This window comes from Diplotaxodon limnothrissa, linkage group LG6, assembly GCF_057381915.1.
Source record: "Diplotaxodon limnothrissa isolate DT_005_m linkage group LG6, D_limnothrissa_male_GT1.1, whole genome shotgun sequence".
Taxonomy (NCBI): Eukaryota; Metazoa; Chordata; class Actinopteri; order Cichliformes; family Cichlidae; genus Diplotaxodon; species Diplotaxodon limnothrissa.
This window is the reverse complement of record NC_140601.1, coordinates 36,445,820-36,459,973: the sequence shown is the minus strand read 5'-3', so window position 1 is coordinate 36,459,973 and position 14,154 is coordinate 36,445,820. Positions and strand designations below refer to the sequence as shown.

Here is a 14,154-nt window from a genome sequence, read left to right as displayed (position 1 = left end):
TACAAACTGATACATGCTTGAGTAATAAAACATATGCATTTTTCTAAACAGGCATTACAATGCACTTAGTGCGGACATTCAAAACTGTTGAGCTGTTTAAAGTTCCTTTACGCAAAGGGATTTCTCTAAGAATGGACGGAAGGATAAAGAGGCTGAAAAAAGGCAGGATGTCAAAAATTAACTTGGTTATTGGCACATTTAATAAAGGCTGTCAGTCTTTCTCTACTAAATTCTTCAGATAACAAAGAAATTCTAATTTAGTTTATGTCGCTTTTGGTATCACTGGCAAAAAAACAAAATAAAAACAAACCAACAAAAGTTTAAAGACACTTTTCCCATAGTCATTGTCAAAACACACCATTAGTGCAATGGAACGAAAAACAGAATTTCTTCACTGCTATATGGAAGGTGTAAGAGTAAAGATGGTCAAAACAATGATAGAGTCATGGGTGGTGAACACAGTTTAGTTTCCTTGTGAGAATGAGTGAATCAGTTACATGTTAGAAATACATAATTTACAAGGTTTTTGAGGCTAAAGAGCTAAAAGGCTAAAATCTACAGAGGCAAGCAAAATCAGCTTCAAATGTGCCTGAGAGCAACAACAAACGAAATAAAGACACTAAGAAACTCAATGACAAGAAGCCGGCGACAGCTAGATGCACCCATCTGATTCCTGATAATGGAATGTGCAACAGGGGACAAACTCTTAGAATAAGCCACTTCTCCAAATTAGGTAATTACATAGGGGACCTATATGTGTGCCACTTTAAATGTATACAGTTTCAAAAGTGTTAGGAATTGAATCAAGCTCCTACATGATTCTGAAGCGCTGTATTGACAAAATGCAGACTTTGCTTTTCTGTAGAAAAAAAATTGATTAATCATTTAGGTTATACACATAAAACTAACATGTGCAGGTGGGGTATTCACAGCATTAAAAACAGAAGGTGGAAGTAAACAGCAACTGCCTCCAAAGCTAAATTCATAAAATGGGTCTGAAATGCCTCAGAAAAAAGCAAATGGTGAACATGTTTGTTTGTTTTTTTATATATATAAATGGGGAAAGTAAAGAAAATGTATTTGCTCTTGGCTGATTAACTTGGAAGGAAACAGGGCTGTAGGAAAATGTAAAACAATCTTGTTTCTGCAATTCAGAACTCAACTGATTGTTAATTTCTCGGCATCTGCGCACATGAGCAACTTTCTCAGGTCATTCCTGAGAGAGCAACATCCAAGCTCTGAATATAGTAGTCAAAGGTGCCCATCATCAGTAACAAATTCTACATGTATCTCAAACAGTTATAGCTAGGGAGGATAAATGGAGGCCAACTAGCGATCAGCCAAGCACAAAGGCCAAAGATGGCTGACATCTGAACCAGCTGATCAGGCGCAAGAGTTTTTGTTGTCGTTTCTTTTTTAAAGAAGCAGTTGTCAGCTGCAGGCCAGGTCTATGTTACATTTCCAACATCGCCTCCTTTATCATCTGTCTTCCTGTTCCAACTCAGTCAAATGTGTCCAAACACCCAGAGGCTTTCTGGTCTGCTTAAAACCATATGCATGCTAAACAATTCAAAACAACTGGACACAGTCAGAAAAGGAAATAAAAGCCAGAGAACACAGCAAAGAAAAAAAGACGAGGAATAGAGATAAATCACCCCAAAAATATTCAACCTAAGTGAATAATGTAACAGACTTTTACTCAATAGCTGTGCATCTAAAAATTAATGTTCTGAGCTTTTGCAGCTCATGAAAAAAAGATTTCTAGAGAGGTCCAGTAATGATGGGGATCAGGCTTCATGTTACTGCAAATGGCCTCCACCATATCATATTTACTATTTAACTCTTACACGTGCTAAATAAACCACAATTAGGAGTAAACTCGCCACCTCTGCTAGAACTGGGTCGGTACAGGCACCTAGAAGACAGTTCACTACACGGCCACCTGCATAACTGGGCTGAAGAGAGGGATCAGATTACCTCAACCAATTTAAATACACAGGGGCAGTAAGTCCTTGAAACAGACAGGAAAAGTTAAGCAGTGTGGCATTAACACAGCAACGGTAGTCTAGATTCATTTTTAACCCCGTTTCATTAGAATCTACACACTTCATTTAGAACTACCTGAGCCTTGAGGCATTTGGAGGCTAGGGTTAGTTTGAAACCAGGCAGAGCTGATGTACTAAAAACATGTCACGCTGGCCAAATCAAAGACAAAATTACAGCTCACAAGAAAACAAAAAGGCCTTATGCTACATTGAGAAAATAAAAAGACTACTGGTACTGTGCTTCTTAAAAACAAAACAAAAAAAAGCTCCCCAACACACTTTATCCATACTCATTCCAAAAGAAAATAAAAAAGGAAATAAAAATGTAAATGTATGCATTCAAGTGGTACTTTTATGGCTTTTTGTACAATACAACCTTTAGTGAAAATATACATCTAGACATAAATTCAAGTACAAATGTACAAAATCTTTAAACTCATACTTTTTTCTTTAATTATAATACACTTTTAATACAGCTCATAAATACAGGTCAACATTCACTGAGTTCCTAAGATTTGCGCTCGGTTGGAGTTTGTGGAGAAGTTCTGCGGCGGAAGGGTGCAGGTGAAGGGAGTGGTTTAAAGTCGCGAGGGCCCTTCAGTCTCGTCATCGCTGTAACTGCCCTCAAAACAGATCTGGGAAGGAGTAAAAGTGAGGATATATCACTAACATTGGAAACCTGCATCGCTGCACCAGCTCACATGTGCAAGATGATGTCACCCTTGCCTGTAACCCTCACTTAACCACATTAGATGTGGTTTTTCGGTAGGGCCAAAGCTGGAATTGGTAAAATACTCAACTGCAAGCGAGTTAGAAGATGACATACTGCAAGACATGCAATTCAACGTATCCATAATAACCAGAATAGAAAGTGGGACTGCTATGTAAATGTGTGCTGTTAAAGCACAAGCTCTCTCTAAAGATGTGAGCAGGCATCTTTTACTGCAAAGAGATGGCTGATCTTTGACTGATGTTCATTTTCTGAATCCAAGAGGGACCAGAGAACAGTGTCTGCAGTCTTCATCTCAGTCTTCTATGATCCTGACAGCTTCCACTAATAAGATAAGTTGGCCTGGAAGTAACCTGAAAGTCTAAAACAGGTCAGGAAGGGAAAAAAATCTGTAACTCTCATTCTCCTTATTATCTCTCATGTTCAGTGCAGCTACTTTTCCACATAGGGCCAGGCATATTTGGATGACTTTTTTTCCCACGATTTAAAACCAGAATTTTTGTATTTACTCTTGTTAAAATTTGTTTGATAACCTGAAACACCCAAGTGTGATGAGTATACAAAAAAAAAAACAAAAAACCCAGAAGACATCAGGAAGGGCGCAAATACTTTTTCATGACTTGATACACTATATACACACAATATTGCCCCACCTAAACCATGGGACCCTAAAGGGCAGTAAGGGATCACGTATCTTCTTATTCAAATCTCTGGGATCAAACAGAAGTTGTGACAAAAAAGGTAGGAATCTGTGTGAAATTACAAGAATTCAAGGGAAGTTTAAAGCACAATATAAGGTCCAGTAATAACAAACAGGAGGGACATAGTGAAAATACCCTGTAAGCTGAACAATCCTGCAAACAAACATGCTGTTAGAATCATTTATCATCACTGAATTTACATCACTATTAGCACATCCCCTAAGCACAAATCACCCCTTAAGAATATGCAAAGCTTTAGTGAGGAAGGGTTACAAAGAGAAGACGGGCCTTATTCAAACAAAGTTTCACAGCTTAGAGATAATATTTCAACATGCTGAGTTTGGATAAGGCCTTGGGAAAAAAAAGAAGCAAGGAAAGTAGGAAGAAAGGAAGTACCTTAGCCCCCACCCCCTCGCACAGTTGCCGGAGCACTAGCACTTGCCTCTCTTCTGAACAGGCGGTAGAAGAAGCCTCTCTTTGGTGGAGGGTTAGGCCGGTTCATGTCCAGGTCTGGGCACAGTGTCCCGTCTGTCTCGTAAACGTTGATTTCTTTGAAGCACTCCATCTCGATCATCTACACACACAAAGAGAGTGTGAGTAATTAAACCTCAAACAGGTGGAAATTAGTTAGTAGTCAAATCTGCTGCAAGGAATCTTTTGTCTTTTGAGATGCTCCCTGCTAATAAACACACACATAAAAATTAATATGTTGAACATTTTGAAAATAAAGTCTAAATTTCAAGGTTAAAGCCAAAAATGTATTTTGAAAAAAGGGGAAATGTGGAGATTATCGTTGTTGTTGCAAGACAAACTGCCATGTTTGCTATACCCTCTACAAAACGCAATGTTTAGAGCACCCAGTTAAACAAATTGATTGGTCGTCTCGTGATATAAAATACATCCACTTTATTGCACGAAGGTGTAACCATCGATAACCTTGCATCTGTCCATTGCCAGCCCTTTCCTTTTGTCCGCTCTTTCAGGTTGTGTTTGTCCGTCGGACCAGATGCAGCTTTTTGCACCATCTTTTCATCGTCCTCATATTTATCACCACACTTTATGTGCTAAAAGAGAAATCATTTCTTTCTTGGTTACAAGAAAGGGCGAAGGTGGCTCAAGAGTTGGGAGTTCGTCTTGTAATCGGAAGGTTGCCGGTTCGAGCCCCGGCTCGGACAGTCTCGGTCGTTGTGTCCTTGGGCAAGACACTTCACCTACCGCCTACTGGTGTTGGCCAGAGGGGCCGATGGCGCGATATGGCAGCCTCGCTTTTGTCAGCCTGCCCCAGGGCAGCTGTGGCTACAACTGTAGCTTGCCTCCACCAGTGTGTGAATGGGTGGATGACTGGATGTGTAAAGCGCTATACAAATTTGCCATTTACAAAAACCAATTCTTGAGTATGATTTCACTAACTCAGAGGGTACAGAAACTGCGGCAGTTTGCCTTGAAGCAAAGACTGTAATCTCCACATTTCAACTTTTTTCTCAAAATAAAATTACAACTTTAATCTTGAAATTTCAGCTTTATCCTCAAATTGGTCGTTAATATTTTTTTCTTATCGTGGCCTTAATACTCCTTCGTAGGAGTGACTGTCATTCCCTCTCCATTCACGTTGGACATTTAGGACATAACTGAACACCTGCACTTACACACATGCGCCAACTTCACATGCAATGTACACTTATTATTACTCTGTCTTCCAAATTCATCTTAAAGCAGAGTGCACATCATTTATGCAGGTGTTTCTATGTGCTGTGGGTGTAAACAATGACATCATCTCAACGGCCTGAGCTCGCAGTACCTCGTTCTGCCAAGGGATGGAGACACTGCCTGTGACAAACTTGGAATAAAAGTCGTCATCTGTGGGGTCAAGGTTCACGCCTTTGACAGTGGAGAACTGCTCAATGTCCAGGACATCTTTACAGTACACAGCTCGAGGCTAACAGAGAAAAAAAGAAGGAGAGCATTGGAATGACTCAGTAATGTCTGAATGATAAGGGAAACGCTAAACCAGACATACAGTGGGGCAAAAAAGTATTTAGTCAGCCACCGATTGTGCAAGTTCCCCCACCTAAAATGATGACAGAGGTCAGTAATTTGCACCAGAGGTACACTTCAACTGTGAGAGACAGAATGTGAAAAATAAACCCATGAATCCACATGGTAGGATTTGTAAAGAATTTATTGGTAAATCAGGGTGGAAAATAAGTATTTGGTCAATAACAAAAATACAACTCAATACTTTGTAACATAACCTTTGTTGGCAATAACAGAGGTCAAACGTTTACTATAGGTCTTTACCAGGTTTGCACACACAGTAGCTGGTATTTTGGCCCATTCCTCCATGCAGATCTTCTCGAGAGCAGTGATGTTTTGGGGCTGTCGCCGAGCAACACGGACTTTCAACTCCCGCCACAGATTTTCTATGGGGTTGAGGTATGGAGACTGGCTAGGCCACTCCAGGACTTTCAAATGCTTCTTACGGAGCCACTCCTTTGTTGCCCGGGCGGTGTGTTTTGGATCATTGTCATGTTGGAAGACCCAGCCTCGTTTCATCTTCAAAGTTCTCACTGATGGAAGGAGGTTTTGGCTCAAAATCTCAGGATACATGGCCCCATTCATTCTGTCCTTAACACGGATCAGTCGTCCTGTCCCCTTGGCAGAAAAACAGCCCCATAGCATGATGTTTCCACCCCCATGCTTCACAGTAGGTATGGTGTTCTTGGGATGCAACTCAGTATTCTTCTTCCTCCAAACACGATGAGTTGAGTTTATACCAAAAAGTTCTACTTTGGTTTCATCTGACCACATGACATTCTCCCAATCCTCTGCTGTATCATCCATGTGCTCTCTGGCAAACTTCAGACGGGCCTGGACATGCACTGGCTTCAGCAGCGGAACACGTCTGGCACTGCGGGATGTGATTCCCTGCCGTTGTAGTGTGTTACTGATGGTGACCTTTGTTACTTTGGTCCCAGCTCTCTGCAGGTCATTCACCAGGTCCCCCCGTGTGGTTCTGGGATCTTTGCTCACCGTTCTCATGATCATTTTGACCCCACAGGATGAGATCTTGCGTGGAGCCCCAGATCGAGGGAGATTATCAGTGGTCTTGTATGTCTTCCATTTTCTGATGATTGCTCCCACAGTTGATTTTTTCACACCAAGCTGCTTGCCTATTGTAGATTCACTCTTCCCAGTCTGGTGCAGGTCTACAATACTTTTCCTGGTGTCCTTCGAAAGCTCTTTGGTCTTGGCCATGGCGGAGTTTGGAGTCTGACTGTTTGAGGCTGTGGACAGGTGTCTTTTATACAGATGATGAGTTCAAACAGGTGCCATTCATACAGGTAACGAGTGGGGGACAGAAAAGCTTCTTACAGAAGACGTTACAGGTCTGTGAGAGCCAGAGATTTTCCGTGTTCGAGGTGACCAAATACTTATTTTCCACCCTAATTTACGAATAAATTCTTTACAAATCCTACCATGTGGATTCATGGATTTTTTTTTCACATTCTGTCTCTCACAGTTGAAGTGTACTTCTGGTGCAAATTACTGACCTCTGTCATCATTTTAAGTGGGGGAACTTGCACAATCGGTGGCTGACTAAATACTTTTTTGCCCCACTGTAAGTGAAATCAGATGGATTCTTGATTAACATGAACTCTTCACATGCTTAGGATTTCCACAGTGCTCTGTTTTTCCTCAACGTGGCCTACTCTTGTGTATAACCCAAAATAGAACCACAGATAACACTATCTATTTTCAACTATTGATTTAACCCCTTAGGTCAGTACTCTCCCTCCCTCATTCCATTTACGGCACTGAAAATCCAATGACTTTCACTTTTTTTTCTTTTCTTTTTTCTTTTTTTTATTTTTTATCTCTAAATCCCAGTTAAAGAAAACATAAACCCAACACAAAATTACAGTGCTACAGAGTTTCTGGTTAAACTAAATTTATCTGGGAACATCATTGCCATTAAAGAAGGGCAGCTAACATAACGACAGTGAAATTACACACCCACTTCTCACCATGATAACAAGCTGCTTATGTGCGTTTGTTTACTGTGACAGTGGCATTTCCTGCAGAGTTTTTCCAAGCTCTGAAATGTTCCTGTGTGTACTGTGAGTTTGGAGATGTGAGGCTCTTACATCTGGGATGAAGGGAGGGTCCAACATGTTGGCCTCCAGTCGTTTAAAGTTGATATTTCTGAAGATGGGGTGCTGCTTGACCTCTATGGCCCCGCCACCCTGACAGCCCAGTCTCTCCTTGGGGTCCTTGGCCAGGAGCTAAGACACAGCAAAAGAAGAGGAAGAAGGAAGACACTTATAAACACTGCAACCTTCAAGAATGATCTGCATTTGGCTCAATTGACCGAGGTAGATAATTTTATTGCCTTATACATTTCTCACTAGAAAGGACATCAAATTAAAAAACCCATTTAATAAATCACACACAAAGAAGAGGGAGGAGGTTTCCTGTGATGCAGGCTTTTACGACTAATCCCTCCAGTTCAGTGTATACAAAACACACATAGCTGAGTTGCATGTAATCCTCTTGACTGTTTGTTTCCGACCCCACATAATCTAATAAAGACTACGCAAATCCATATGCTCAAAGGTTAATGCAGCTCTATTATGGCTAGAATTAGAGAGCGTCACTGTAAGGACTTCTGGGTAATATTACCAGCACACCACCTACAGTGCAGCAGGCTGACGGTGCGGATTGAGGGCTGTTGAGTGGTTTGATACTAGCAGACACTCTCACTGGCCCCGTTGTCATCCTGATGCCGATCGCTTTCACAACCACCAAACCGGCGGCGTCTCACTTTTCACCACATCTTTTACGCTCTCTCTCTCTGGTTGTCCTTCGTTTCTCTTGTCCTTGTGCAACTCTCGTCCAATTTACACCAGGATTCAAAGCAGATTTTCACTCTCGCTTTCTCCTCTTGAAAAATCACATCACTTGTCTATTTTGGGATGTGGTAATAGCCATCTCTTTGGCACAGCAGATATGGTCCCCCACCACCCCCACCCCTCTCCTTTGCTGCATTCTCTCCTCTTCCTTATTTTCTTTCTCCCATTTCTTGCTGAACCCTTTCGTCTCCCTGCTCCCCCAACTCCTCCTCTCCCTGGGGAGTCTTTAAATCTGCTGAACCGTGGGTCACAATGTTCCACGGCGTCACACAAAAAAATGTACCAATGCTGCTTATAAGCAGAGCAGCTCAGTGGCTCCATCATGGAGATTGTGTCAGACAGAGGAGGGGGGGAGAGATAAGCTAAGTGAGCTGAAAGGAGCAGCTCATCTCCTTAAACAAACTGAGACACAGGGTGAAATGACCATGTATCATGTGAATTAGGTAAACAAAGCTTTTCAGCTTTTTTCAGCTCACTGTTTTGTCTTTACAGTGAATTCCAGCCAGTAAAACTGAAAGTGCTCGCCCAAGCCAGTGGTGTGATTCCACCAGATGCAACTCCTCTGAAAGTCTATTTTTGACAGGAGCCGCGTTGAGGCGCACAGAGCAGAAAAGAAAGGCAGGGAATGCAGGAACATCATATAGCACACAGCTTAAACATACCGTCCAAAAGCTGACTGTCACAATCCCGCCACAATGACACAAAAGGAAAAAAAACAACATCCAACCAAAAGCATCCATGGCTGCCCGTAAAACAACATGCATGACCTTGACCTGGAGGCACAAGATAAAATAGGTGATAACTGTTTGCAAGCGGAATTCTGACCAATACTACAGCATTAATTGTGATTCCTGTGAATTGGGATCGATAGATAGACTAAGAATACCTTGGCATGGCAATTTCTTCTGACGATGCTGTCTGTGTTGAGAGCTCAGTGGATCTGCGTTCGACTACTCCGCCTAGGCTGCACTGTCGAGCGCAGATACACTGAGCGCAGCGCAAGCTAGCAAGACAGAAGCTAAGCTCGTTGCAACATGGCAAATGCCTCAACGCTACCCGAAATTGAACCTCCCCCACCCTCATTCCGATCTGGCGTTTGGAACTATCTTGGTTTTCATGTATGACCCTGATGGTAAGTGCGTCATGGACACAAGTAAAACAGTATGCCGGATGTGCCACGCAATGCTCAGTTGGTGGGAACTAGTGCGCAGTTAGCTTGTTAACGTGTTGACGCCGTCCAGCCCCACGCACGGGGCGATCCGCGGTAACTCGTTAACAGAGATTTTCCGCGTTATGACGTTAAAGTCATTTTAACGAGATTAACGGTGATGGATATTTACGCCGACATCATCCTAATGCAAAGACAAGTGGAAGCAGACAAAACAACAAGCAGCATGCTACAAACTTTACCGGAGTCATTTAGACAGCCGTTAGCACATGATTCTCCTTATGGGGACCTGCTATGTTTAATATGCTGCTGAGAATATAGCCCAGAAGAAGCGTAAAGTATAGCTTTTATTTTGAAAAGAGCCATTTCTCTGTAATAAACTCTTTTCCAAAGATGAGGGATTTCTCGATCAGATAGGTTTATTTACTTTTTTTAAATTATTTTGTTGTTTCAGCAACATTACATTTAAAAACTGTACTTTTGAGTTAAAATATATATTTATAATTTTAATAAATGACAAATTAAAAAGGCATGAACATTTTTTTGTATTGAAAAAATATCAAACCGTGACACCCAAGTATCGAACCGAACCGTGAATTTTGTGTATCGTTACACCCCTACTATATATATATATATATATATGTATATATATATATATGTATATATATATATATATATATATATATATATATATATATATAAAAAACTAAACTGAAAAATCTCATCATTGTTTCCAGGATCAGCAGCTATGTCAGCTAAAATGAAGGTAAAACTGATAAACCCTCCACCAACTCAACCCCAGTTTCTCCAGGTCAATGCTCTGGATACTGATGGGAGACACTGCAAAGCTTCTTATGACAGCAGATACATAGGTGCCATTCTGGAACAGCTGGACTAACTGTGGAACATGAATGGGCTACAGGCACAGTTACAGGTCTCATACTAACAGCAGTGACAAGGACATTGGCAAAAAGCAAAACCAGTCACAGGGTTTTGCTTTAGCAATAGTCTCTGCAATCCCTTTCCCTTTTTTGGGGGTTTTGTGGTTGCTGCCTCTCCAGTGCACCTGTTGCCACCAAAGCAGGTGACAGATTCAGAACTTTTCAATATTTCCTAATTTGACAGAAAGATGAAGTTTAACTTACTTCAAATAAAATGTTCCCTTAAGTTGTTGAGCAGTGTAGTCGTCTACCTCAGTGTAAACAGTGTAGCTTTTTCACAAACAGAGAACTAGGCACACACTGACAGAAAAAATGTGCAGTACGGTAATCTTGGCTTGCCTCTCACCCACTAATTTTCTCCTTCCTACCTGAACTGAATGAATGAATATAGTTAAAAACTAATGTGTAGAATTTGGTCCACGTTAACTCAATATATAAAATAAAAACACCTCTTTAAAGATCTTATAGTAATTTAGAAATTAAGAATTTGTAGTAACATAACTTTACTGTAAAATTCAGCAAACGAGTTTTTCTTTAAACCAAATAAAAGCTAATAAATGAACAAAGAAAGAAATAATGCTACTCAGAACATAAAAGTTGCTACATATGACAATAATGACACGCTATATAAAAAGACCTGAATATTAAGTCATTGCTGCCACCACATCACTTTGTATCTTCATTTGCATTTGTTGGTTCCCGTCCTTCCACCTTTCACCTATTCTCAAAACTCTCGCTGTCATTTCTTCAGCCTCACCTGTCTGCAGATGTCTTTCGCCTCCTCAGAGAACTTATCAGAATATTCCTCCTGGTCCTCCCGCACTCGTCTGTCCACCTCCTCACGCTTGACACGTTCCTTGCGCTTGCGGAAAGGTGACTGGCCCTGGATCATCTCAAAGATCAGACAGCCCAGCCCCCACCAGTCCGGACTGAAGGTGTAGCTCTCATTCTGGATCACCTCGGGTGCTGAAATGGGAAGGAGTCATGAAGGGTGAGGAAAACTGACAGACAGCTGTAAAATCGGAACTTGAAATGTTGGCTTAACGTCGAATCGCATTTTTCCAGAAATTTCAGCGTTGCCAAAAAACCACCATACACACGGCCCGTTTTACTGACAGTGTCACAAAATGAGAGGACGTGGTATGCTCATCATTAGGTCTCAGGTGGCCATAAAACTCAAGAGCTGCCAGTATGTCCAATACAATAAAACAGAATAATATTATCATAGGTTGTTCTGTCTCGACTCTAGCATATGGCACATTCAGTTCAATTTAATTTATGTAGCATGACTTCACAATTACAACAATCACCTCAACATACTTGCACATTGTTTTTAGATGTGAGAATGTGCCAGACTTTGGTCTTTTACAAGTCTTGTCAAACTCTTCCAGTGTATCGGAGGCATAAGGAGAACTGAGATAGATGCTGAAGTTCAAATAAGGAAACCCAATACATGTGAAGAGAAGTTAGCAGAACAGTGCTGTGATTTTGCTAAATCAGTGCCCTGAGCAAAGACTTGAGAACAAAAAGGAGGAAGAAGATCGACATCACTGGGCACAATGCAATGAAAAGGAACCAGTTCTTACCCATGTATCCAACGGTGCCTACTCTCCCTCGTATCGTCTCCCCTTCAGGGATTTGCACAGCAAGGCCCAAGTCTGAAATTCGAATATGTCCTAAACGATACCCACAGATAAATCGCAAAATGAGAGAGTGTTCAATTTATGTTTCAGATTTAAATGCATGCTTTCTTAACAATAATTTTCAAGTTATAACTTACAAGGCACACGACAACATGCACACAAGACATCCACAGTGCCGTGGAAATGGCCACGTTACACTGACTTGGAACAGAAGCGGGGAGAAGGAGAACGAGGGGAAAAGAGCGGTGCTAAAAATGAGCACATTCCTCAATTTCAAGATATGCCCAATTTGGAGAATAAATGATCTAAGTGTGAGTCAGAGGAAAGAGCGTGATGTGAGAAACTTGAGATGACTTTTCAGCCCCAAAAGATGGGGAGACGTTCTGCTGCTGGGCTTGAACATTATGAACACGACAAGTTACAAAGTGCGTGTTTGTTTTGGACATTATGAGCCACAAGTTACAGAAAAAAAATAACGACAAAACAAAAAAATGTCTTTGGAACACACGTGAAGTAAATTAAACAAGAAAGCAACAGTGAAAAAAGAGCTAGGACATACCACGGTCATCCAGAAGGATGTTTTCAGGTTTCAGATCCCTGTAAAGAGAAAAAAAAAATGACACATTAGAGATGAATTCTGATTTTGTGATAATTTTAACAACAGGGAGAGAACATTAAACCCTTGGATAAATATTTGTATTATTTATGAATTTACTATTCTGTTTTCATTAGTTGCCTCTTCTCTTCTTGAGCTACTACAGCCTTTCATGTATCATATATCTTTATTTGCTTCATTTATTGCACCGGCCTGTAATCTCCTGGCTGAAGCTTTAAAACTTAAGCCTTTTTTAATTAAGCCCAGTCTATTCTATTCTATTTAACTTGCACAGCAACATGTTATTTTACTCTTTTGTAATCAAATCTATCGGACTGCTGCCAACTTAAAACCACAATGCCAACTGTGAAGGTTACTGTAACACATGCTGAGATCAAGACGCACGGCATGTTGTTATAACTACACCGGCCATGTGCATGTGGGTCTTTTAAGAACATCAGTGTTTATGTTAACATTACTCTCAGGCCCCATTGAGTTTGACATGTGAATTACACCTCACTGAAATCAGTACACCATTAATCTGGTCACACTTCATCATTCAAGATTTCCTTCTGCACCCTTCCCACTGTTACCCTCCGGTGGAATAAATCGCTTCATAACACCAGAGCTGGAACAAATGGTTGGAAATAGTGCTGGGTTTTTTGTTGTTGTTTTTTTCAGCCATCTTGAGCACTGAAGTTTGCCACTTAGGTCTTTTTCCTCAATGTATCCATATTATATTACTCTGCTGGGTTAAATTTGTTTTCAAAACGCACATTATTATTCTCTTACTGTACATTGTTACTGTACATATCTTATCACCCCTGGCCTGTTATGCACCATTATAGTTCCTGTTTCTTTAAGGTCAGACTGGACTCATACAAAGCCCAGTTTGCTTTGACTGGTCTGTTGGAATGACAAAAATGAGGCACAGCTGGTTACATAATGGCGTAAGGTTAAACTATAGCTCCAACCACAGTATAGCCACTGAGATTTTTGATGGCTGTGATGACTTGGAAATCCCAAGTTATACTTTTATGTTTATATATGTCATCTATTTTTAATCTAAATGTGACTTTTTTCTTTATAAAAAGGAACATCCTGGTGTATTTAATATGAGAGGTTTTTTTAATGCAGCTACAGAAAATTAAGATGGTACACAAGCTTAGGACAGAAGGCTACGCCCTCACAGTAGCTGAAAAATATAGCTAACATTGCAGCACAGACATAAATTTGTCACACGGCATAATTAGTACAAGTTCAGGATTTTAACACTTAATAGCTGCAGATTGAAAAATAGCCTGGTTTACATTAGTCTTTATGAGCTTCTGTCACTATTTTACAGTTGTTCCCTTGTCTGATTAGAAAAACAGAAAAGCGTGTCAGGGAGAATGGGTTTATTAGGAATTCTGCTGTTTTAA

At 40.7% G+C, this 14,154-nt stretch overlaps 1 protein-coding gene across 2 annotated transcripts in view; it reads right to left on the bottom strand.

The window, feature by feature from the left end:
* Positions 1-398: 398 nt before the first annotated feature.
* Positions 399-14,154, bottom strand: part of grk4 (G protein-coupled receptor kinase 4) — a 52,978-nt gene continuing 39,222 nt past the window's right edge. The window contains exons 10-16 of one of the 2 annotated variants that reach the window (XM_085355151.1): positions 12,698-12,735; positions 12,082-12,171; positions 11,253-11,461; positions 7,622-7,759; positions 5,275-5,412; positions 3,919-4,050; positions 399-2,680 (exon numbers count right to left, since the gene is read on the bottom strand). In XM_085355151.1, coding sequence (XP_085211277.1) covers positions 2,624-2,680; positions 3,919-4,050; positions 5,275-5,412; positions 7,622-7,759; positions 11,253-11,461; positions 12,082-12,171; positions 12,698-12,735 — 802 coding nt within the window. In that variant the 3' untranslated portion in view covers positions 399-2,623. Of the gene's footprint in view, positions 2,681-3,872; positions 4,051-5,274; positions 5,413-7,621; positions 7,760-11,252; positions 11,462-12,081; positions 12,172-12,697; positions 12,736-14,154 lie in introns of both variants that reach the window. The other variant, XM_085355152.1, reaches the window with a different exon arrangement.